The 27,364-nt window shown below is 39.2% G+C and overlaps 1 protein-coding gene across 4 annotated transcripts in view; it reads left to right on the top strand.

The window, feature by feature from the left end:
• The window catches only part of ZFHX4 (zinc finger homeobox 4), a 157,126-nt gene that overhangs the window by 79,107 nt on the left and 50,655 nt on the right, over window positions 1-27,364 (top strand). For all 4 annotated transcript variants that reach the window (XM_040433740.1, XM_040433737.1, XM_040433738.1 and 1 more), the window contains one exon: window positions 1,678-1,909. In XM_040433740.1, coding sequence (XP_040289674.1) covers window positions 1,678-1,909 — 232 coding nt within the window. The remainder of the gene's footprint in view (window positions 1-1,677; window positions 1,910-27,364) is intronic.

Here is a 27,364-nt window from a genome sequence, read left to right as displayed (position 1 = left end):
TAGGAAACCCCTTTAATTGCCATTTATTCGGTGAAATGTTAAAATAATGTGGCATATCATATTTTACACATATTTATTGAGACTATTTTTATAGATAGGATATAGATAGATAGATAGATAGATAGATAGATAGATATGAGAGAGAGAGAGATCAATAGATAGATAGATAGATAGATAGATAGATAGATAGATAGATAGATAGATAGATAGATAGGAGAAGCATATATAGATAGATAGGAGATAGATAGATAGATAGATAGATAGATAGATAGATAGATAGATAGATGGGAGAAGCATATATAGATAGATGATAGATCGATAGATATAAAAAGCATAGATAGCTAGATAGATAGAAAGATAGATAGATATGAAATAGATAGATAAATAGATAGATATGAGAAGCATAGATAGATAGATAGATAGATAGATAGATAGATAGATAGATAGATAGATAGATAGATAGATAATAGATATATAGATAATAGATTAGACAGACACAGATAGATAGATAGATAGATAGATAGATAGATAGATAGATAGATAGATAATAGATTAGACAGACACAGATAGATAGATAGATAGATAGATAGATAGATAGATATATAATAGATTAGACAGACACAGATAGATAGATAGATAGATAGATAGACTGACAGACTGATATGAGAAGCATAGATAGGCAGATAGACAGACAGGTAGATAGATAGTGGACATCACTATGTGACTGCTGCTTTAAGAACTAATGCAATTAGATATGCTGAAGAGTTGTAAAGATTTCCATTGAAGAGAAGGGGGAATTTTAAAGTATCCTATTACATGCCGTGGGCAGAAATTAGAGTAGTCAGCGCTTACCAAAAAAGTGATTTCGTTTTTTTTTCAAAATTTGATGTGGGTCACTGTGAATGGTGAAAATAGCGTTCAGCACAATTTTGCCTGTTTCAAATTAGGTTAGACTTCAAATTAAGTTACTTAGGATTTTAGTGTTCCTAACATATGATTAAGAGAAACATTTTTGTTTATAGAAAATGTAAGTTTATTCGATGCATGTAGATTTATAGAAAATTTAAATAAACATTTACTTTCAAGTCAGGACTTATTACATGAAATCCTCTTGATGTGCAAGGCCCTGCTTAAACATCCCCGGCCTAGTGTTTGCTCACTGGTTTTATATATAGTTTTTACATTGCATTAAATATTAATTAGACTTCAAAGAAAAGCCCTCTTTACGGGAACACTGACTTGTTTCATCATGCAGATTCGATTATTTGGCTATACACTTCCACATTTCTTCACTGTTTTTAATATCTCCAGACTAGAAGGGGTCAATACAAGTCAGGTTCAATTTTATTTTAACCTCTGAGAGGCTTGTATGGTGGAGTATTGCGTTTCCAACAGTCACCTCTTATTACACTCTGAATGTGGCAGTAGTGTAGGATGGATATTTTAGATAATTCTAGCCTGTTGCTGCTTTATGCAAGATAAATGCAACTCCATTTTGAAATTTTTGCATAATGCATATTTAATTATCTATCTATGTATTTATCTAGATTTCATAAAGAAGTCACTATATATATATATGTATTTTTTTTAATTATTATTATTTTTTTCTTCTGTAGGACTGTACAAGAATATATGGCTTAAATTTCAATTTTAACCATGATTTCCATTTTGTTTCAGTACTTGCAAAAACACGAGAGCACAGTGAATGTGGAGTCGTGCTACTACTACTGCGCTCTGTGTGATTACTCCACAAAGATCAAGTTGAACATGGTACTGCACGTACGGTCGGTGAAGCACCAGCAGACGGAGGGTCTACGCAAGCTGCAGTTACACCAGCAGGGTCTTTCACTGGATGAGGACAGCCTAAGCGAGATCTTCTTTGTGAAAGACTGCCCACCCAATGATCCTGGTGAGTAATTCTCCAAAGAGAGCATAGTCCCTAGGCCCTCCCCTCCAACTCTCCCAAACCCTAGGCTCGTCCCTCAGTGTAAAACACGGCAGCTCTTAATCTCTCAGAAATGAACATGTTGTTCCCATTAAAGCCTTCTTTTTATATCAGTACCATACGCAGTTCTGCATGCGGTGACATCTTTAGCAGGCATGCAGGAGGTTATGAAACCCTACCTTGGGAGGATCTCACAGTGAAATTTTTTCCCCGAGAGAGAGTTTTAATTTCCTTTCTCATGACCAAAGCAATTTGGCTTTCATTTAAAAGTTTCTTTGCTGCCAGCAGCTAATAAGTGTAACAGGACTGTAAAACATTCTGAGACAAAAAAAAAAAAAAAGATTAATAGTTTTATTTGAGAGAGACCAGTAATTTAAAACATAAGACCTAGTCAGGGTCCATTATACAATAATTCCAATGTTAATGCTACTTTGCAAAACGAGCGCTTAACTTGTTTTTGCTTTGCTTGACCTGGCGCAGGGAAACAGCTAACACATTTTGAATGGCATTCCAAAACTGAATTAATCTCTGTTCCCTAAAGTGTCCTGTTTGTATATGAAATCCAGAAACAGATGGTCATGAGCTGAAAACCACATGCAAAACTTCATGCATTAAACCTACCCATATTGGAATTAAATGAGACGGCTGTACTTTTGGCTTTAATTATAAATGGATCAAAGGTGGTTTCAGGTTTTGGGTGCACAAGAAAAGCCTATTTAGATAAATCATTATTATGCATTTAAAAAGACTGTTTTACTCCACCCCCCCCCTCCTTGGCAAGCGACGGACATGTTTAAATCTGTCAGAAGACATATTTACTCAGTACACCTTTATAAATGTGCTAGTGTTAAAAATATCCTTGAATTAGTAGTTGCAGGCCACAAGGTAAATTTTAGGATATATCAGGTGAGCAAATTCTAAGGATATATTTTTCAACAGAGTCACATTCTCCGCTTGGCCATTTTTTTATCTAAGAAAAAAAAAAAGAAAAAAAGTTTCCCAATAACATGTCTACCAATGAAGACTCAGTGCCAAATGAAAAATAGACCAAAAATATACAAAAAAGAATCCCCCCAAGTGTAATGAATTGCTAATGGCATACTAATTATTGCATCCATTGCCTGAAACTGTAGTTTTAGTGAAGACTTTTTTTTTTCTTCATTTTATATAGCTGTCTGGCGAGAACTGGGCTTCATGCCATTTTTTTTGACAAGACCAGCAATCATGAGCCTGTAAAGATATTTCATGGGTGAATTCCCATTCTTTTTTATTACAGTGTAACAGGTCTTGGGTGTTAATTAATCTAAGATAGTCTTTCGATGCAATCTTGAGAATTAGGTTCATGCCCCTAGTCTTTTATAAAGGCCTTATTCAGATGGGCGGGATGTACCTGTATTTAACCGTTAATATTATGAATGTTACATCTGGACTGCTGGCAGTTCTACTGATGAAATGATAGTGCCATAGGCTCTTCTGGTAGAACTGTGGGAGTCCAGTTGCTACATTAGTAATATGCACTCAGCTGAATGAGACCTGAAAGGAATACTTCCATCAAAAGGTGATATTTTTTAAAGTTAATTTTAAAAAAGAACTTTATTTTTTATTTTTGTCTGTTTCTTTTTCACTTCACCAGTACTATGCCATTGAAAATTACAAGAAGTTGTCCTTCTGTAGCAGTCAGCACAGAGAGATAAAACTGCTATGTAAATATGTAATCCGTGGTCAGTTTGTTGCTGCTGTGAGGGGAATATGATATCTGCTAGTATAATAGTTGATGTAGAAATAGGATAACAATATGACAGCTCTAATGTTCTCTGGATAGGCTTAAATAAAAATGTCTGCAAATGAGCACTGCGCTTATAAGTATAATGTGTGATGCTTTAATCGTTCACCCCCTTCCCTCTCTGGTCACAGTGAATGGTCTGACTGAGAAGAGAGTATTTAAGTGATCTCTTAACAAGCTCTGCCTCTAATGCCACCATATGTAAGGCAGCTATCCTATAAGTCAATGTTTGACATGACTTGGATAATAAATAAGCCAGCAACACATCTGCAGACAGCTGTTTCGGGGTGATTGCCCCTTATCAATAATTCCAGAGGAGCATCGCCTAGACTATAAGACTCCCCATGCCACTTAGGCGCTCTGCATAAGGAGATATATTATTCCCCAAATCTTGGTCTGATTGAGAAAGTCAAGTGAGCCTGTCTGTCATGGTAAAAGTCCAAAGGAGGAAGTTAAAGAACCAGGACAGGAAGTAGAATACATGGAGTGACTTAAAAAAATGAGATCCTTAAAACTATCCACCTGTTTTTGTAAAAAAATAAAAAATACATAGAATATTCACATTTGTGTTGTTAATATATGATAAAAAATGATGGAAGTGTCTCTTTAAAATAAACATACAATGTACTGTAGATGGTTTGGGGTTAATAATAAATTTTTTTGGTGTTATGGATGAGAAAGCGCAGTGTAAAACCATAAACATCAGGTTATACTGAAAAAGTAATCAGCTTGTGGTATACATATGTTATTTAGTCAGAAATGGACAATGGAATGCACACAGTACTTGGCCTTTAGCTAATGGCTATAAAACATGAGTGGAGACTAGTCTTTGAATGCATCTGGTTTTAGCATTCCAACCATTGCCTTGAATAGCAGTACAGGCACAGTTCTCTCGTCAGCTGCAACTAATATAATTTCTAATCCAAATTTCCATTGTACAATCTCTTTGTTAGTAGATTTAATAGCCTTATAAAAAAAACAGACATAAAATATAAATGTAAAAATAAATAAAAAATAAGTAAAACATACCAGCTTTACTAACGGGGATTCTAAACTGCAGTGTTTGAACTCATCACTATAGATTTACTAGAATGAATTAATATCCTTACCCAAAAATAAAAATTGTGCTGTCAATGGTCCAAAAAATGACAAGTGGAGTATAACAAAATGGAGAAATAAAGGTTAACTCATCCAATAAGGCCTATGATATCAGTGAGGAAAAATTCTTGTAATAAGGATGGTGTTTTAATAACCTATCCCATATCTTTTATAAGTCCCTAGCTAACGCTCCTTAGTTTAACAGTTTTTATTCATTATAATGGAAAATAAAATAAAAAAAAAGTCTGTTTTTTAGCTGTTGGCTCTTATCTAGCCTTCACAAGCTACATTCTGGATACATGCCAAACAATTATGAAGGCATTTGGGACTAAAGGTTGCTGAGGCTCAGTAGTGATTTTCATTGAGATAAGAACGTGTCTTATGAATTTAAAAAATATATATTTTGTGGGTATAATTAAAGGTAGTTAGCAATTATGAGAAGGAAGGACAGAGCTATAAGGGCTGAAAATGTAGTTAACATAATTGAGAGCAGTAATGGGCACTATATTTAGAACTTCTGCAATGAAAGTTATTTTCTATTGAAAGAGATCACTATGCTACAACATTCCAGCATTGGGCTATGTAAATAGGTAAAGACTATGCTGCCGCCTGTTTGTAAATCTAGGTGCAAGTGTTGTTGCTATGCTGCCCTCTCTACTTTTCAAGAAGGGCCTTGGCGAGGGAGGGACAGGGCCAACAGTCACTGCCTCAGATTTTAGTCTAGGCGCACGGACTGCCGGAGGATGCACCTATTTCATGGTGAGGCATGTGCCTCCTCATAAATTATGAGCATACTCCAACAGTGCAGGGGATAACAAAGACCAGCATAAAACACTCGTCTTTGATAAATTCCCCCATAGAATCTAATATTTGTCTACAAATGTGTTCCTTTACTGATCAATCATTGTCATTTTACTTACAAAGCACAATATTCTCTAGAGCTGTGATAGTTAACCTCCGGCACTCCAGCTGTGGTAAAAATACAACTCCCAAGATACACATGTGCTTGGCTGTTCTCAGAACCCCTTAGAAATCAATGGATCATGCTGGGAGTTGTAGTTTCACCACAGCTGGAGTGCCGGAGGTTAGCCATCACTGCTCTAGAGTAAGAAACAGTATGGAAGACATAAACTAGTCCCTGGGTCTATAGATCTGTAGAGGTAGAAAATTCAAATTTTTTTTTTATCAAAGGTTTTTTTCCATTTAAAGCTGGTCATTTTCAGCAATTTAAAAGTCAATATTTCCAAAATATTGCCTCACGCTCTATAAATCCATTGAACTTCAGACTGTTTTGTTTATCAAAATATTAAATATACCTCCGAGACATTCTGTGTATCAAACCTATACACCCGGTGAGTTTTAATCATTCTGTAAAGTATCTTTGCCGTTGGCAGACGCCATGAGCCAATTTCCAAAGATATTAGAACTTGTGGCCATAAAATATTTCTCTTGGTATTTCCTCGCACGTTAGCAGCTGTTAAAACAGTCTACTTACATATATTAAGCACAAGAATAGGTTATTTGTAATATATGTTATTGGAAAATGTTTGGAAACAAGAAAAAGAACATTTGTGAATGTCTTTAGCATGGAAATTTCTACCATCCTATGTGTAGGTAAAAATATTCTGAAAATATTCAAAGTAGCAGCACAGGAAATTTTCATGGACTTTGCTAAAGGACTGTTGTTTTGCCTGATCTTTGATATTTATATAGTTAAGCTATAAAAAAATGTTCTTTGTAGACTAAAAGGCCCATGGTGACTGTGGTCTCACAGTTTTCAGCTGCCTTAGTTGCATTCCAAGGCTAGAATATGCAGTTTGTGCAACCAAAGACAGGTAGGAAGTGATCATTGCCAAACTTTTCAGTTTATTGGGTTGTATGAGAACAGAAAAAAGGTCAGCTTTTTACAAAACCATTGGCACTCTTGTCCATTGACCATGTCACTGAAGTGAATGAGTCTGAATTGTAATACTAGACAGAGCCCATAGAGTGGTGCTATTTGGGGGGAAACAATCTATTTTTAAATCTGAACCCTTTAGACACAGCAAGGCACCAATGCTTGACAGTTGTATTCTGATAAGTCATTGTAAATTAATTGCAGAAAACATGCAATGTTCTGACTGATTTGTGCTTCTCATAACAGAAAAAGTCAATTTACAGTAGATCAACTTTAAACATAGGTTATTTCTCTTTTCTCCGAATTCTGGGTTTATGGGTGATTACAGCGGCCTTTCGAGGAATTCTAAGTTGGAATTTTCATTTGAGCTTGGACTAGAACATTAGACAGTGGTGCAGAAGGACAGAGGACTTCAATTTAAAAAAAATCCCTTCTGCCCATTGTTCATTTTAGCATCTTCTTGCCAAATCTTCAGGAGCGCTTGTAATTTCCTCTGTACAGAGCCCGACAGGCTCATCAGCAGCAGAAGGTAAACATAATAGATGTGAGGAATTTCTAAAGACTTATGAGGTTTAGCTTGCTGAAATGTACACTGCGTCTGGCCATCCTTCGACGTGGCCACATGTGGACTCTTCAAATTGAAAACATTATAAAGAAAAGGGGAATCGTTAAGCTCCAGTTAACCACAAGACTTAGGGATAAAATACATTTTATACAAAAGAATTTGAAGGTTATTTCAGTGTTATGATATTGTAGCACTGCTACTGAGGGCATTCATCGCTCATAGAGATCCCAGTGGTAAATCTTACATGACATATAGCATGTGTTGGCCCTTAGTTAACAGTAAGTATGTAGAAATGGTGCACAGTGTCCCAAAATAATGTTTACAATATAGTCATATCTGACATAGCACTGATAGATTGTATCAAATGCCTGATGATCAGCTCATCCATCAGGATGGTAGTTTGACAATATGCATCCAAGATTCCCTCGAGGTGCAGAGATAAATCCTCACTGGTCTTAGTATTCACTGAAAGTAGAACTCCAGCACTCCTTAAACAGAAACATATGCTTACATGTTTTATTTTAACTCATGGCCCATATGCCTTAGTGGATCCAATAGTGGTAGAAATTGTTGTGTAGTCTACCATAGTATTTACGGCATTTTCACACAGCAATCTGTAAATAGATCAATGTTCAATAATAAATCAATGTTTGATTTATGGTTGAATCTATAATGTCTATGAATTAAACAATTTAGCCAGAGGTTTTCTATAAATCAGGTCTGCCAAGCTGTCAGTCATTGTTCTACATAGAAGTGTAAAAGAGCATGGTAGATGCACATGACAGAACATGATAGACTTACATAAACTGGTCATACACTTTAGATGATTGTCAGCTGGAAATGTTAGTTTTGGTAGGACCAGACGATCACATAATGTGCATTGTGGTGTTGGGGCTCTTCCCGATGGAGGGAAAAAAGGGTTTTGGACATATTGGAATTTCACATTCCCGATCATTTTGTTCTCAAGGGAGATAGATAGCCACCATCAGAGCTGTCTGGCAGTGGCTAAATACCCTTCCCCTGTTGAGAACACATGACCATTTGGCTGAGACAAGGATACATGTGGATAGGGTAGTCATGAGTAATAGCTTTCAGACGTTCTAAACTGTGTGGCCCGCTTTACATATTTATTTCATGCATAATACTCAGCTTAGCTCACAGCCATTCTTGGGATCAATGGAGGTCCCAGTGCGTGGACCCCCACTGGCGCCATCAGTAACCTGTCAAAAATTTTTAATGATCCACATTTGTATAATACTAACGAGTACATATGATAAAATCTTGAGGCTAAAAAGTGAAGCTAAACTTGTGATATTTGGCGTTTGACTTTTTTCCCAGTTAGGCTGTGACTATATAGCTTGAAATTACAAGGAGATGGAATAGTTAAGGTCAGTGTATCTTCCGTCCAATGATATCAATGCACGTTAAAGTGATCTTTTAACCTTTCTCTTCCAAGTCTGTTTTCAATGATATTAATTAGCTGTCTGGAAGGCTGTAAACATCTCAAGCACTAGAGTGCTAGTTTCAATTTGGTACCAGGCATTTCTGTGCATCTCTGCTTTTGTTTATGCTCCAAGAAGAGGCTGAAACAGCATTAGCAGAGCTGCAGAAAAGGCCCCTTCATCCTGTTCATTGTTTACCTGTAGTGTTGCCTGATAGAACAGCTTATGTCTGTAGGCTCCGAGTTTCTTTCAGTCGGCTTCAAGGACTTGCATAAATGAAAAGGCTGAATCTTCCAAAAGATAATTATTTAACCCTTCCTCCACCTGACAACCCAGCTGCCGTCAGGTGAACTGGAATGGTTTTGCGGACACATGACTGGCACTGAAAGGGTCTGCGCAAAATGTCTTTCATCAACTCCTGAAGACATAGAGTAGAGACAGGCTTTTGTCTGTGCCATGCCTAAAACAAAAGGTTGTCTGACTCTTGAGACGAACCGTACTTGTAATGTGACTGACTGATGCATCTGAAAGCCAGGGAACTTTTTCAAGGCCGTGCTTCTCTTTTGTTTCTGCTGAGTGATAAGGCTTTGGGATGCTTCCAACCATGGCCTAATTACTAAGATTGCAATGATAACCATTTACATATCAGCTTTAGGCCAATAACAAGCTCTAATGGACATTATTTTTTTAAGTTTTTTTTTCCATATTGACTGCTATGCTCCCCCACCCCCACATCAGCATCCTAACTCCAATTTCCCACCTCCAATCATCTTTCTTTCTAAACGATGGACGGGGAAATAAACCTTTTAATTCCTGGAATTTGTGTATTGGCATAAGATGTGTGGATACCTTGAAAGCCTTAATGGTAGTGCCTTAATGAAAGCAAGAAAGATCAGAACATGCAATGGCAAGCTATCACTTAAAAAACACAAATTATTAATGAATTCAGGGAACTAATGTCGAATGCTACATGACTGCTTGTAGGCCATAAAGGTAAATTAGATGTATTGTATTTTATATGCTGGTAGAGATGGTATTTTGAGTTACTTTTTATTTGACTTGCTTTGGATTTTCCCGTTTATGTTGTTTTTCACAAGCTACCATTTTAGCTTCTGAATCATTCTCTAGTTTAATTCCTTGAAGGTTCCAATCTCTGATAATATTTGTATATAAAAGCCATTAACCCAGTGGTTTATAATGTCCTCTGCATTTAGTTGTGTCTGTTTTCATAGCTTCTCAAAATCATCCTTGCCAAATATGACTGGATCAGCAAAGCAAAATTTGTCAGTAGATGTCCAGTTTAGAGAATGAGTATTTCTAGGACCGGAAAAGGTTCTCATGTGTTCTGATAAAGTCTGGTAGATGTTTTATTCATGTTGGTATCTAGTTTGTACTAGGTTTAGGTTGGTTATAGACTATTAATATAACAAATGCTGATATGCTGCCAATATTAATGTAGATGTCAGTCTAATAGCACTCCCTAATGTATGTAAGAGCAAGTATTTTTACCTTGATACAGAGAAGCAGTCAAGTGTGAGATTTAATATACAGTATCTCACAAAAGTGAGTCCACCCCTCACATCTTTGTAATTTTTTTTATTATATCTGTTCATGGGACAATACTGAAGATATGACACTTTGATACTATGTAAAGTAGTCAGTGTACAGCTTGTATAACAGTGTAAATTTGGTGTGCCCTCAAATTAACTCAACACATATCCATTAATGTCTAAACCGCTGGAAACAAAAGTGAGTACACCCCTAAGTGAAAATTGCCAAATTGTGCCCAAAGTGTCAATGTTTTGTGTGCCAACCATTATTTTCCAGCACTGCCTTAACTCTCTTGGACATGGAGTTCACTATAGCTTCACGGGTTGCCACTGGAATCCACTTCCACTCAATGATGACATCACAGAGCTGGTGGATGTTAGAGACCTTGCACTCTTCAACCTTCCGTTTGAGGATGCCCCACAGATGCTCAATGAGGTTAAGGTCTGGAGACATGCTTGGCCAGTCCAGCACCTTCACCCTCAGTTTCTTTAGCATGGCAGTGGTTGGCTTGTAGGTGTGTTTGGGGTTGTTATCATGTTGGAATACTGCCCTGCGTCCCAGTTTCCAGAGGGAGGGGATCATGCTCGGCTTCAGTATGTCACAGGACATGTTGGCATTCATGGTTCCCTCAATGAACTGTAGCTCCCCACAGCCGGCAGCATTCATGCAGCCCCAAACCATGACACTCCCACCGCCATGCTTGACTGTAGGCAAGACACACTGGTCTTTGTACTCCTCGCCTTATTGCCATAACACACACTTGACACCATCTGAACCAAATACGTTTATCTTGGTCTAATCAAACCACAGGACATGGTTCCAGTAATTCATGTCCTTAGCCTGCTTGTCTTCAACAAACTTTTTGCGGGCTTTCTTGTGCATTATCTTTAATGGAGGCTTCCTTCTGGGGTAACAGCCATGCAGACCAATTTGATGCAGTGTGCGGAGTATGGTCTGAGCACTGACAGGCTGATCCCCCTACCACTTTTAGCTTGTGCACTCAGCTTATTTGGTCGACTTTGGAGAGGTCTGTCTTGTTAAACCGCTGTATGATCTTGGCCACTGTGCTGCTCAGCTCAGTTTCAGGGTGTTGGCAATCTTCTTATAGCCTAGGCCATCTTTATGTAGAGTAACAATGTTTTTCTGCAGATCCTCAGAGAGTTCTTTGCCATGAGGAGCCATGTTGAACTTCCAGTGACCAGTATAAGAGAGTGTGCAAGCGATAACGCCAAATTTAACACACCTGCTCCCCATTCACACCTGAGATCTTGTAACACTAATGAGTCACATGACACCAGGCAGGGAAAATTGCAAATTGTTGCACAATTTGGCCATTTTCACTTAGGAGTGTACTCACTTTTGTTTCCAGCTGTTTAGACAGTAATGGCTGCGTGTTGAGTTATTTTGAGGGTACGCCAAATTTGCACTGTTATACAAGCTGTACACTGACTACTTTACATTGTATAAAAGTGTTAGATGTGCAGTGTTGTCCCATGGAAAGATATAATAAATATTTACAAAAATACGAGGAGTGTATTCACTTTTGTGAGATACTGTACATCCTGATCTATCTTGTCATTGCACTAGCCAAGGGTGATGTGCTAATGTAGGGGCAGCCATTTTCTTTTTCTTCATTCACAATGCAATGGACATGCATGAATGACAGCCGACCCTCAGTGCTGTAATTATTTGGAGGACATCTAGACTATGCAGCTAGAACATTACTGTATTAACTTTCAAGCTATAAAAATAATATGTGACAAAATGACCACATTTCACAATAGATATTGTAGTTATTTTTCCAAAACACATACTTATGCGTTTGTTGTATCTGTTATAGATTGATTTAATGGGCCTTTTTATTTAGAAGCAAGACAATAAATTGTGTACAGTGTGAGAAGAGCAGTGCTTCTGTTTTCGTGTATAAGTAACACATCGATGCTAATTCTGTCACAAACAGAGGAGAGAAAAGTCCTGCATGGAGACCATTTTTTCTCTGCTAAAAAAGCGGACTTCCAAATTAAAACTGAACGGACCCCATCATACTCAATGAGATCTATTTGGCTCCATTCAGGTCAGTTATGTGCTGATTCCTATAACAGAGCAGAACAACAGAAATAAATAGTGCAGGTGTGAAAGAAGCCTGAAGGTAGTTGGGGCATATTTGTCTCAATAACTCCAATAGTAGATAAAAATGACTAAAACCGTAGGTTTATGACTGTGGCATAAACTAACCAATGAGATATCTCAGGGAAGGAATTATATCATGTTTAAAGGGATTGCAAACTTCCTTAACTACTTGCTCACCCTTGGATACATCTATATCTGGACAGGGCAGAAGGAAGAAGCCTAGTTGGAGGGCCATCTTCATCTTTAAACAAGTCACATGTTGCTGTTATGGCAACCAACCAGATTTTAAATTATTCTTAGTATGTTTGTCAAGGGGTTTGTGGAATATAATCCATTAAAGCAGTTTTTAGGGAATAAATATTGATAGTTCTATTAGATAAGGCTGAGCTGCAGTACCAGACACAGCCACAAGTGTTGATAATTCACCGAGACGCCAATGTGACCCCTTTAGGCTGTTTTAATTGTAGGTGTCCTGAGGGTTGGACTCCCGTCCCACCTATTATTCATTGGCCAACTTTAATTTTTGAGAACATTACAGTTCCCTTCATCAAATCGCCGTTAGAACGGACCACCCCATCTCTGTCTATAATGTGGCCATTAGCTTTCCTTGTGCTACCTTCCCTACCCAGTCAATAAGTGCTGTATAAGAGTGTATTCAGTATGTATATATGGTAGCTATATTATCTATAAGCAAACTTGCCTTTTACGTTGCTTTATAACTCTTCTGACTATACAGGGTGAGCACTAAAACAATCCTTGATTTCTAGCAGATATAGAGCATAACTTTTTTGGAATATTCTTACACATTGGTGTCTAAAGTTTCATATGGTATTGGTTGGTATCACACACACATGATATGCATCCCATCGGTTAGGTTTTGATTATATAATTACTTGAAATCAAGGAATGTTTTTTTGCTCACCCTATATTATTACAATTAACGTATACTATTTTCCAATAGCGTTTTAAAGTCTTAGTAACCATTAAAATAGCATTTTTGTCTATCTTTTAAAAAATTCCCCTCCACTGCAACGTCTGTTTAACCTGCAGGTCCTTGCAATTTCAAAAAGAAATTAAACCATGATGGGTAGAGCACATCTACAGCAAAGCAATTTAGTAAGCTGCAGAAACTAATAGATTTAGAAGAAACAAATAGGTTTCTTTTAAAGTGAGTGAAGAGTGTCAATGTATCTAAGAATTTTATGTGAAATTATCCTTAAAGCTACCCTCATTTAAATTACTGATTACATACTTAACATGGATGATTTAAAGGGGAGATCTGCACAGTTCACTTACAAAATCAATATATAATATCAACTACTTTCTACATCCTAAACAGATGACATGATCAGTCTTTGAACTCATAGATTCAATTACCTTCGATCGTCACTGATGTGTACCTCAGAAACCCTAAATCTAAATTGTTCCCATGCAGTATGTAAATAATGAGAGAAGGTTCCACTGGATGTTGTAATGTAGAGAAGAATCTGATGTACTCATGACATACATGCTCTCTCCTCCATTCCATTGGTGATTAATAGCTTTCTCCCTATTACAAAGCATAGGGAGAAAGCTGTCAATCAGCAATGAGTGGGCAGAGAGAACCCTCTGCACATAAATATGCTGATCATCTTGAATAATTGACACCACTGAAGCATCAACATGGGTGTCAGCACTTCATGATGCCCTCAGAAGGCAGCATTTCAGTACTGACCGGTTCTCTTTACGGATATGGCTGCACAGTCAGGTTTTATGATGCAGTTTTGGAAGCCAAAACCAGGAGTGGATTAAAAAAAAAGATGAGAAGTTGTATCTGTCCTGTATACTTTCTCTTCTTTAATGATCCACTCCTGATTTTGGGTTTCAAAACTGCATCAGGAAACCTGACCATGTGGCTGTGTGGCTGTACTCTAAGACTTAATCATTGGATTTTAAAATTACAAATACAATCATGATATACTGTACATTATTATATATTTGCTCACCCAGCCCATAAGTCATGTTAACCTTAAGTAACGAGTAAGGGGGTACCCTGCTTGGGATTCCCTCAAACCAAAGCCCATGCCTATTGCTGCTGTTGAGGTAGGTGAACTTCAGAAATCTGCCATGGAAATAATGGACCTAATATATTATATAATCACTGATTATATCCGGTCCCAAGACTTGTTTTATCTTTAGACAACTACTGATGGGTCACTGGCCATTTCTAGGCCATTCCTGCCTCCCTGTTTATTTGGTTACCATTAACGCAATGAGCTTTATCAGGTCTCCATTATCTTGCTTTATATGTCTTTCATATTGCTTCCTGTTGAAGTCAATCCTGATGACCCTCTATGCAACCTTACAAATAAAAAGTGGATCTGTTTTTCCCAGAATCAGCTTGTCCATGGGCAGGTCTCCATATTGCAGCTCACCTATTTACATAAATGAGGGTGAGCTACTATAACAGACATAACCTATGGACAAGAGTGGCGCTATTTCTAAAAAGACGCAGAAATCAGACTTTATTTTCTCTAGTCTCAGACAACTCTTCTAAAGTTTTCTGTTTTACCCACATCAAAACACCGGTCGGAACTATTATTATTAACGTTCTACAATTCCAACACCATTTTCCCTGCAGCCTCTTGAGCATCGGGTCCTAGGTTTTAACCAGTAAGAACCAGTTAATTACAAAGCAGGTTTTATAATTATGAAGGGACATATATCAAGAAGTAAAGACTCTGAAGATAAATACAGTATCAATTATACCCTCGCAGGTGTGTCTTGGGGAGTGGATATAAAGGGAGAACGGAGATGGCATGATGCCAGTAGACCTTATGGTTTTGTAGTAATTAGTAAGTGGTGCAGGTGTCCATTATGAATTACCGACAATAAATCTCTGGTTCTGTTTTAAATATTGCTTTTGTTTCCCAAGTTCCATGCCTCCAGGAGGAAGAAAGCAAACGAAGGAAAGATTAATTACTGTAACAGTTTACTCCCTGCTAGATAAAATCTCAGCCATTTCTCTGTAGATCAGACTTATAATTTTATGTGGAAGCTCAAATATATGGGAAACTAACAAGTGCATCCTTTAGGGGACTGATGTGTTGTGCTGAATCTTGATTCCAATCTTGCCAAGGATTGCACCTTTTGTAGGAATCTATCATCAGCATCAACAAATTGCTCTCCTCAGTCATAACGTCGTTATGTCCATCCTGTTGTTGGCGGCAATTAGCTGTGATTTCCTGGAATGAAATAAAATGGTTACACGGCAAGCTGAAAATGTTAACGCTATTTTTTTCTATAGACTGCATTGTACACAGTAAAGGGGCAAATAGGTATTTTGAACACAATTATACAATAAAATATACAGAAATAAAACCCTAAAAATGTTTAATAAAATTCTAATTAAGGGACTTGGAGTTGACAACTTAGGCTACTTTCACACCTGCGTTCGGTGCGGATCCGTCTTGTATCCGCACCGATAATGCAAACGCTTGTATCCATTCATAGCGGATCCGTTTGCATTATTCATTCAAAAAAAAAAGACTAAGTCAAAACGGATCTCTCTTGACTTGACATTGAAAGTCAATGGGGGACGGATCCGTTTTCAATTGCACCATATTGTGTCAGTGGAAAACGGATCCGTCCCCATTGACTTACATTCTAAGCCAGGCGCAACGGAGACCAAACGCAGCCAAATTGATGCATTCTGAATGGATCCTTATCCATTCAGAATGCTTTGGGGCTGAACCGCTTGTGAGAGCCCTGAAACGGATCTCACAAGCGGACCCAGAAACGCCAGTGTGAAAAAGTAGCCTTTTAGTTGGATGGAAAAATGTCTCTCAATTTGTTCATAAAATCGTAAAAAAAAAAAATATTGAAAACAAAAAAGATAAACAATACTAGTGAGTATGATAAATTATTTACTAAGCCTTTAAAAAAGTTGGACCATATGGTAGGACTGGACAAAGAGCTAGCAAGATATGGGGAGCGATAAAGTCAATTTGCCATTACAGCTGCCCTATACGCTTACACATTAATACATTATATATGTGTGGATATATCTATTTAGATTACTCTCTGGTTCCCACAGAACATTTTTGCTATCCAGCAGGCGTAGAAGGGGTTATTCTGTAGGAACTAATTGAAGGTACATTTTTATACCATAGATGCACCTTATTCTTAGCCTCTCCATCTGCTCCTTTTTGACACCCCTGTCATTAACTGTCATTTCCCTTTAAATATACAGCAAAGCTGAAAGGGCAACTCCACAGCACATCATTTCGGATTAGGGGCACTTCCATTGAGCTCAGCGCTGTTTAGGTGTCAAAAAGAAGTCTCTGACCTCTCTCGCACCACACTGCCTCAGGGCCTTAATTAGTACTGACTCCAGCCATTACTGTAGAAAGGACAAAGGCGGACACATCATTTTTCTACTTAGGAAGTTAGTATCTGACCTAATAACTTGTCCAGGCTGGCAAGACTGTGTAATAGCCACACAACAGCGGTGCAAATTATCTTTCACATTCTAACCCCTCCTGCACCTCCATTCACGAGCCGCAAGAAAGGACATTTGTGTCAACGAACCGGGATGCATTCGTCGGATCGTTGCTGATTTGTATGACGCTGATATTTAGTGCATTGTAAAAAGATGTCATAAGACATTAATAGCAACATAAATTGTTCAAGTGCAATGCTTAGATATTGGGGGTCACACACAAAGGACGCACTCCCATTATTTACCATAGGACTAAATATGGACAGGTTTTAAGTGCATATATGAAAAGATAAAGGAGTGTCTGGCGGGGTTGCCAACCATCCAGAAATTTCTGGACAGCCCGTAAAAATAGGTAACTTTTTTCTTCTGTCCATGAATTTTTTTTTTGTGTCTTTGATTTTTTTGGAGGCTGGTGGTACTTGAGTAGATTATTTTGGTGGTAATTCTCACATTTTACAGCTCACCGTAAATGCTGGTATGAGTTATCAGTATATTGGCCTATAGACGTGCATCACATATAATCTTTATCATTCATCATGGTTTTCCAATTTGTCTGTAAAAATGTCTGCTGTCCGTGATTTTAGGATAAAAAGAAAACATCTAGTTGGCAACCCTTGTGTCTGGTTAAGAAAACCCATTTTCAAATACGATATTAGATAATTCTCAGAAACTATTGGGGATCCTCTTCCAGAACCCTAATTTATTAGCCAGAGTGAAAAGATACACAAGGAGTACCTTTATATGTGGGAGCTGTGTAATACTTCATTTCCCCAGTGGTGCTGCTGCTACATGGAAATTGAGCACTTTGATCGGGTTCTCCTATAAATTAAAGGGTTTGTCTCACTTCGTCAAACGGCATTTATCATGTAGAGAAAGTTAATACAAGGCACTTGCTAATGTATTGTGATTGTCCATATTGCCTCCTTTGCTGGCTTGCTTCATTTGTCAATCACATTATACACTGCTCGGTTTCAGAGGTTTCGGCCACTGCGGTAGGGGCAAATATGAGGTGTCTGGGATGGGAGCTGCTCCGCATACGTGTCTATGTGCGGTCCCACAGCCCCAGCCACCAGGGAAGTGGCTGCTGGATTGCAGGATGGTTGTAATCCCTCGAAACGAGAAGTGTATAATGTGATGGAAAATTAATGAAGCCAGCAAAGGAGGCAATATGGACAATCACAATACATTAGTAAGTGCCTTGTATTAACTTTGCCTACATGATGAACGCCATTTGATGAAGTTAGACAACCCTCTTAAAGCTGATCGTTAGAGGTCTGAGCTGTGGAACAAGCTGCAATGCCTTAATTACCAGATAAAGCTAGACATACACTTTCAATGTCTGACGCTTGTTTAGCTTACAACTATTCCTAATGATACACATGTACACTTATTTTGGCCAAGCATGAACGTGTTTTCAATTGGTAAAGGGGAATAATCCTCTGCCATATACCTGTGGCTTAGACTAGCTTCACACTAGTGTTCAGAGAACTGTTAGGCTGTTCTGGCAGGGAACAGCTTGCTGGAGCTCTCTTGATCTGGCATTGCCTGACGTGGCCTGAATGCCTGCCGATCCCATTAACTATAAAGGGGATCGGTGGCCCTCCGCCCCTCCACAATATAGCTTATGGGACTGGTGGGCATTCAGGCAGCATCCGGCAACAGTGGACCCAGAGACCTCTGGATGTTCCCTGCCATAGCAGCTGCCAGTTCTCTGTTGTAATTAAGCATAGCCCATCTTTTCTTCACATTTTCATTGATATTAGATGGTTGGCTGATTCCACCAAAATTGGAAGGTTCAACTTAAAGGGGTTATCCCATTCTAGACAATGGAGGCATATCGCTAGGATATGCCCCCATTGTCTGATAGGTGCGGGTCCCACCTCTGGGACCCACACCTACAAGGAGAACGGGGCCGGAGGAGAGTTGTGGCTGGAGGACCCCGGCGGCTCCATACAAATAAATGGAGGGCGGCTGCACATGTGCAGTGCACCCTCCTCAACTTTCTCCGCTCCGTTCTCTTTGTAGGTGCGGGTCCAAGAGGCGGCAATATGCCACCATTGTCTAAGATGGGATAACCCCTTTAAGTCTAATGTGTATGGCCACAGGACGATGGCTAGAGTCATCACCCGTTGTAAGACAACCAGGGACACTATAGATGCAAAAAGTTTACCCGAATGCCATAGGGCAAGATGTGAGATTCTCCTCAGATGACCTGATCACTCAGCTGCCAAGTCCAAGAAGAGGTGACAACCTCTGTGTAACAAATGTCCATCTCTTTTGTTTCATTACTGGCAGCTGATAATTGATCATTCTTTTATTACTATGCATCAGGCCCTTTGCGGTAAGACGTGGACAACATTGCCATATGTCACGTAACAGTACCTGGCCGCTCATCGACTGCTCGATACCTTCTTTTTTCTCACTTCTGAGGGCAAAAGGGTTAAAGAGAAAGTTCTAATTAAAGGAAGCAGAATCCAGGCTTAGCAAGGGCCTAAATTGACAGGAAAACAGCTCCTGGTGTTCGGCATATTCTCCTATCCTTTCCACTTGCTCGAATCACCTTGTTCCTGTGAACATGGTATGGAATTGATAGCCTTTATTGATTGCTTGTAGCATTACCTAATCTTCACTAAATGTAGGAAGCTTTTCAGATTTAGAAAGGTGGCAGAAAATGTCCAGTAATGATGCTGCAGGGAATTCAGGCTCAATACTGTGGTCAGTATCAAAGTGATGGAGCTGTAAGAGGTATTTTATTATAAGCCAGTTGGTTTTACTAAATGTTCAGACTGCTGCAATTTACAGAGAATTCACCATCATCTGCATCTCCCCCGAACGATATCTATGACTGCATTTGAATGACAGATCTATCGATGGGCGACAAACCGTATGACGAGAGTGGGACAGCGATGGCAAAAAGCAAAAGGGAGATTGCTTTAGGAATTCAAAAGAGTCTGGGGTGGGGGGGGGGGCAGAAATCATTACTAAAACAGATATAAACGTGACCTTCAGCGTGGTTCAGTAATTATCCTGGGCCACACTTTGGTGCTTGTACCGTGATTTTCCTCCCCTCATTGTTTTCATTTTATCTGGGTACTTCACTGGTGCGTAATTGCTGAAGGGAAGCCATTATGCAAGGAGAGCATTCAGCTTTGCAAGCACGAAATTTGCTCGTAGCTATTGCCACATTTGAACCTCACTAATGTATGTAAATTAAAAACCCCGGTATTCGTATCGCTCCTGTTAGAAATAAAAACAGAATCTGATCATTACAATCTGCAAGCCGGGTATTATCACTGGCCTAGTGAGCCGCTGATGATAAATTGTACTGAATAACCGGTGGATGGAATATTTTATCTCAGTCCTCCATCACACAGGCCTGCATAAAGTATGGATGATTCATCAAGCATGAGGGGCTGCTGCTTTATGAAATTCATTGCTCAGGGCGAGTGTGGAGTTTTTTTTATTTATTTATTTTTATTATTCAAAAGACAAAGCAACTCACAAGGGTTATTTAGTAATCAGTGTGAATTACTTCTAGGTATAAAACACGGCCCCAAAAATAAATAAATTATATCTATGCGTGCCATCTAGGAAGCCATGTTGCTGCAGGTGTCATAATTTAACTTTGCGCCTCCTCCCTCCTCCCTCGCACATTTTGAAGCCTCGGATTTTATTTTATAGTGCAGCTGCATAATCATTTGTAACAGAATAATTATATCAACCAGCAACAGATTATATGTTCGGCAGATACATTTACATCATGCTTTTATCACCCAAGGCTAATGTGGTCATTTGGTAAATTTAAGGTGGGGGGGGGGGGAATATCTAAAAAAAATTAAATAAAAAATGGCGTTGAAAGCTACAGTGATGCAATAAAAAGCCATCTTTTCTTTTAGAACTACAATAAGAATGTCTCGTCTTTTTTTCTTTTTTTCTTCTCTTTGTGTATTGATGTCCCAAGGCTATGTTCCAAATGAAAAGATAATAACTTATGAAGAAGTGTCAAAAACTAATTAAGTTTTGTAACTTGTTTTTTCCGCACATGAAGTATATTTTTCATCGCACTGTCCAGTCACATGCTGAGATTCTTGCTAACATTATCACATGCCAGTCACACCATGTCTCAGTGGTACGTCTCCTCCTGTCATTATTTTCAGCATCAATTAATTTTCCCCTGACCTCGCCTCTAGAAAAAAATATGGCAGGGAATTATCAGTGCATGTTTTACCCACTCCATTTCTTCAAGACACTAGACGGTGTGTGTGTGTGTGATCAAAAATGGAGTGGGCCTTAGCGGTATATTTTCTCACCTGTGCGGCTGCCTAGCAGCATGAATTAAGAATTTTCACTTAAAGAAGTGTAACACAAAAAATAACCAGGATGACCCAAGCGGAGGATGTGAAACTTTGCTTTGTCACATCGTATCAAAAATAGGAAGGGGTCCAAAAAAAAAATTCTAATATGATCAAGTAGCTCTCAGGGGGCCCTTCTGCCTCGGCAAGCTTGTCGTGTGTTTTCTCTTTTTTGTATTTTATGTGAAGAACGAGCCTTCCATGTTCTCTTATTAGGATTCACACATGAAGGGCTCATGCACACGACCGCATGTGTTTTGCGGTCCGCAAAACACGGATCCACAAAAAATACGGATGATGTCCGTGTGCATTCCGTATTTGGCGGAACAGAACAGCTGGCCCCGCAAAAAATTTTTGCGGAAAAGACATGTGGACTTACGGAAACAGAATGCACACGGAGTAACCATGCTTTTTTTTTTTTTGCAAAACCATTGAAATGAATAGTTCCACATGCGGTCCGCAAAAAAAAAAAGAAACAGACACAGAAGGAAAATACGTTTGTGTGCATGATTCCTTATTGTATTAGCAGTAATTCAAAGAGTAACGATACTTAAATTATTTTGCAGATGTTTTGTAATCTGCATCAGACCTGATGAATGGTCATTAAAGGGGTTGTCTCACTTCAGCAATTGGCATTTATCATGTACAGAAAGTTAATACAAGGCACATACTAATGTATTGTGATTGTTCATATTGCTTCCTTTGCTGGCTGGATTCATTTTTTATTCACATTATACATTGCTCGTTTCCATGGTTACGACCACCCTGCAATCCAGCAGTGGTGGCCGTGCTTGCACACTACAGGAAAAAGTGCTAGGCTCTCTGGTGGCCGGGACAGTGGGAACTCACATAGGCTGGGGCTTTTTCCTACAGTGTGCATGCACAACCACCGCTGCTGAATAGTGATGAGCGGCATAGGCAATATTCGAATTCGCAATATTTTGTGAATTTTTGCCCGAATATTTGCCATAAATTCGCAAATTCGAGAATAGTTAGAAAACGAAAATATAGCACTATATTCTAAATATTCGCGAATTCTCTAAGTGGCGATATTCGCGATTAAAATTTGCGATTCGAAGATTCGCGCTCAACACTATTGCTGAAGTGTATAATGTGAATGAAAAATAAATCCAGCCAGCAAAGGAAGGAAGCAATATAACAATACATTAGTAAGTGCCTTGTATTAACTTTGTCTACATAATAAATGCTATTTGCTGAAGTGAGACAACCCCTTTAAAGATGATGGTGCTACATAAAGGAATAGCACCAATAATGATAATCATCATCCTGATATATCTCATGAAGGCCTTCTCAAAATGAAGATTACATAGCTCATATCATATATCCAAAATAAGTTAGCACACACAGTAGATATTCCCAAAACAGGAGGCAACACCTAGTCGAAACGTGGTGGCCAATGCCCACACAATTTTAGTAGCTCCACAAACCGCTGGTGTTTAGTACAGTCTTCCAGTATTACATTTGCTCCAGATCTGGATAGAACTGTTTCAGGTTTGTTAGCCTTCATCAGAGCAAGGCACTGGAGCCATGGTTGTACAGAAGGTACTACTACAAGTTAGTGCTGAAGGTTATGGCTAGTGGCACCACAAACCGCTGGTGTTTAGTACAGTCTTCTAGTATGAGGACATTTGCTCCAGATCTGCATAGAACTGTTTCAGGTTTGTTAGCCTTCATCAGAGCAAGGCACTGGAGCCATAGTTGTACAGAGGGTACTGCTACAAGTTAGTGCTGAAGGTTATGGCCAGTGGCACCACAAACAACTGGTGTTTAGTACAGTCTTCCAGTATGAGGAAATGTACTCCAGATCTGCAAAGAACTGTTTCAGGTTTGTTAGCCTTCATCAGAGCAAGGCACTGGAGCCATAGTTGTACAGAGGGTGCTACTACAGGTTAGTGCTGAAGGTTATGGCTAGTGGCACCACAAATCACTGGTGTTTAGTACAGTCTTCCAGTATGAGGAAATGTACTCCAGATCTGCAAAGAACTGTTTCAGGTTTGTAAGCCTTCATCAGTGCAACATATCAAAGGCATAGTTGTATGAAAGAATATTACTATAGGTTAGTGCAGAAGGTTAGGTCAAGTAACTCCACAAATCAAAGCATTGTATTCTTAAAATACTACATACCTCATGCCCATCACATACCCAAAAACCAAGGAGGATAATCCTCATTCTGGCACTGAGGGAAGAGACATGCAAGCTGCTACTATCATATAGTGAAGCATGTCTTGCAATACTAAGGAGAAAGGAGCCACAGACTGCAAAGTACATTATATTTGACATGAAGCATTCATCCATAGAAGAAAGAGGGCCACGCTGGTGTAGACACAGAGCAGCGCAGCTAGGCCCAAACGCTTAGTGACAGATTTGCACAAACTGTTTTGTCAGGGCGCCACATGGCACTGGGTGGCAAGAACGACATGCACCCTTGTAAGACAATGAATGCCCTGCTTGATGAAAGAAAACAGATAATTTACGTATACCCTGAAGAGTTAACAGCTAGTGAGCCATTCCTGTGGGTCAAGTGCCGCATTTGCATTTTGATGGGATGTTATCAAGTAATTAATGCACCAGTCAGGATTTATTACCTCAGGAGTGAACTGAAAGGTTCATTACAAAATCGGTTTCACTTGAAGATAGGCATTTCCTCAGAGTTAGCTTTTGACATGTTGTTCCTTGCCTTCTCTGCCTATGGCAGCAGTGGTAGAAGGCCAGTGAGGTGAAATTCATTGCTTAATAAGGGCATTCACTTTGGGTATTCTTGTGATAATAAATGTATACATCAAGGCCGCACTGCCTTGTCAGTTTAATTGCTTCTTGTGCTCCTTAACAAGCCAATCTTAATCAGTCTGGATCATGTTATGAATAATTTAGAGATCTGCAGACTTCACGCTTAATAAGATGTACTAGATTATAAAACTTAAGTGCACTGTTGATATAAAGCATGCAAAACACTTTAAGTTTTTCATTAGCTTCAGCGAAAAAACAAGCATTGAGTTAGTCTAAGGTTTTCATCTTGTGAGGAACAGCTGTGTTTTCTGATGCTCTATCCCCCCCCCCTTCACTTTTGTTGAAGGCCATAGCTCGCCCTCTCTATCCCTTTAAGCCCCTGCGAGACATAATGGGGAATTTGAGCAGGCTATGAGATTAAAGCTCAAAATCGATGGCCAATCAGCAATTGTCATTTGGAAAACATTCTTTTATGTGCTGCAAAGTGTGGTGGTGGTGGTGGTGGTGGTGGGGGGGGTATAACTATAAATACCTCTTCCGCGCCATCAACATGCATGAATGTTTGAAATGAATTGTTAAAAATTGACCAGAAAATAACAATTTTCAGATCTCCTGCTGGAAAGAAAAAGAAATCGAGAGATGGTACGGGGCCTTCACCACCGCAGCTGCATAATCAGGCCTTGGACGGTGGTTGTCCATAATCCGACAATTTATGAAAGAAAATAAGATTATTCCTCGGAGAATTGGAAATTCAAAGTATAATACTGTGAGATATTCAGCCCTCCAGAGCTCCCTCTATTCTTTTGATTTCTAATGAGCATTGCTTGCTTAATAAGAGGTCTTTAAAGTTGTCAATTAAAGAAACTCTTTGGAGCTAATGCAGCCTGTCTCAAAATGGCCGACCACACAGGGAAAATTCACCTTGACTTAAGGAGGAATTTTCTTTGATTGTTTGTTTCTAAGCATATTGAATTACCCCTTTTGTTTTTCATCCTGCTCAGGCACTTGCAGACCATAAGTCATCTGCTGCACAATGTATCATTCAGTTTATGACATCCAATAAAGGCCTACTGCAAGCATTAGTACCAGGTGCCTCGGTAATTTTCCTTTCGGCTTAAAACCTCTTGTTCTCCTGCAAAGCAAAATGAAAGGAATTTCATTACAACTGTTTTTTTTTTTGCAGTCCTCTACACAGTACAATCATGTATTACAATGTCACCCGGGATAATTATGAGCAATATCTGTGTTTGCACACACACAAAGTATCTACCAGACACTGTACGGTACATCAAAGGGCAGCGTAATTAGTAGGAGATCTTTGTGGTTTGGTGCAGTAGTGAATTTATATAATAGAGCACTAACAAAAAAAACATTGTGAATAATGGCTTTCCATTTGGTCACGTGGAATGCAAACACATACAAAGGAGCATATTGTGATCTCATGATGCCTCGTCTGTGCTGAAGGTCAACCTGATCAACCTGATCCATGATTTGAACTCCTAGAGTTTACACAAGAAACAGATAAATAATGCATTCAGCTTTTCTCCTTTGTACATACTAGATTAGAATTATATATTCCCCCAATTTTTTACATGTCAGTGATCTTGGGGGCAGTGCGGACACACAGACTTCTTCCATCAGAGGTCATTTTGGTTTCTACTTTCTACATGTCCGGAAACATTGATGTGTAATACAGCAACCAACCTTAGCTTAAGGCCGAGTTCACACGACCGTGTGTGACCCGTGCCCGTGCTGCTGGCCCGCAAATTGCGGGCGGCAATGCACGATCGCCGACAGTAGGTCAGCCGCATCGGATCGCGGACCCATTCACTTTAATGGGTCCGCGATCCGCCCGTTCCGCAAAAAGATAGGACATGTTCTATCTTTTTGCGGAACGGAAGTACGGGACGCAACCCCTCGGAAGCACCTGTAGTGCTTCCGAGGGGTCCCATTCCGTGCGGCCATTCCGCAATTCTGGATTTGCGGACCCATTGAAGTGAATGGGTCCGCATCCGTGATGCGGAATGCACACGGAACTGTGGCCGTGTATTGCGGCCCGCAATTTGCGGGCCGCAATACGGCCACGGATCACACACGTTCGTGTGAACTAGGCCTAAAGGGGTTGTCTCCCTTCAGCAAATGGCATTTATCATGTAGACAAGGCTAATAGAAGGCACTTACTAATGTATTGTGATTGTCCATATTGCCTCCCTTGCTGGATTGATTCATTTTTTCCATCACATTATACACTGCTCGTATCCAGGGGTTATGACCACCCTGCAATCCAGCAGCGTTGATCGTGCTTGCACGCTATAGGAAAAAGCTCCGACCTTTCTGGTGACCGGGACTGTGGGATAGGCACACATGCACAGCAGCTCCCATCTTGGCCACCTTATATCTGCTGAGACTAGTACCATTAATGAATAGTGATAATTTGGTTTCCTGTTACAGATTGTACATAGGGGCCCAAAAGCACCCAAATTATTTTTTTTTCTGTTTCCGTTCCGTTTTTGCAGATTCCATTTGCGGCCCGTATGTGGAACCATTCATTTCAATGGTTCCGTAAAAAAAAACGGAATGTACTCCATATGCATTCCGTTTCCGAATTTCCATATATACGTTCCACTGAAAGATAGAACTTGTCCTATTATTGCCCACAAATAACGATCCGTGGCTCCATTCAAGTCAATGGGTCAGCAAAAAATACGGAATGCATATAGAACACCTATGAGGACTTTTTGCACACAAACGTTTTTTTTTTCCGTTTCCATTCCGTTTTTGCAGATTTTGTGGTCCATATGTGGAACCATTCATTTCAATGGTTCCACCAAAGAAATGGAATGTACTCCGTTTCCGTTTTTCCGTTCCGCTGAAAGATAGAACTTGTCCTATTATTGCCTGCAAATAACGATCCGTGGCTTCATTCAAGTAAATGGTTCCGCGAAAAAAACTGTATACGGAATGCATCCGTATGTCTTCCGCATCCGTTCCGTTTTTGCGCAACCATCTATTGAAAATGTTATGCCCAGCTCAATTTTTTTTATGTACTTACTGTTTACACATTATTGTATGCTTTCGTTTCCGTTTGCGATCCTCAAAAACGGATCACAAACTGAAATCAAGCGGCAAAACGGAGCGGAAGCGGAATGGAAAAAAACAATTGAAACAAAAAAAATGAAAAACTGATCCGTTTAAAACGGACCGAAAAATCATACAGTCGTGTGCAAGAGGCCTTAGGTACCCAAATGGAAACCCTGCATGATTAGAACATGAAACATTTTGGGTTATAAATAATACAAATTCATATAAAATCCATTAAAGGGGTTATCTGGGTTTTTAATAAAGTTGCCTAAAAGCAGGAAAAAGGTATAAA

Source organism: Bufo bufo, chromosome 5 (genome assembly GCF_905171765.1).
Source record: "Bufo bufo chromosome 5, aBufBuf1.1, whole genome shotgun sequence".
Taxonomy (NCBI): Eukaryota; Metazoa; Chordata; class Amphibia; order Anura; family Bufonidae; genus Bufo; species Bufo bufo.
This window is presented reverse-complemented; position numbering and strand designations above follow the sequence as displayed.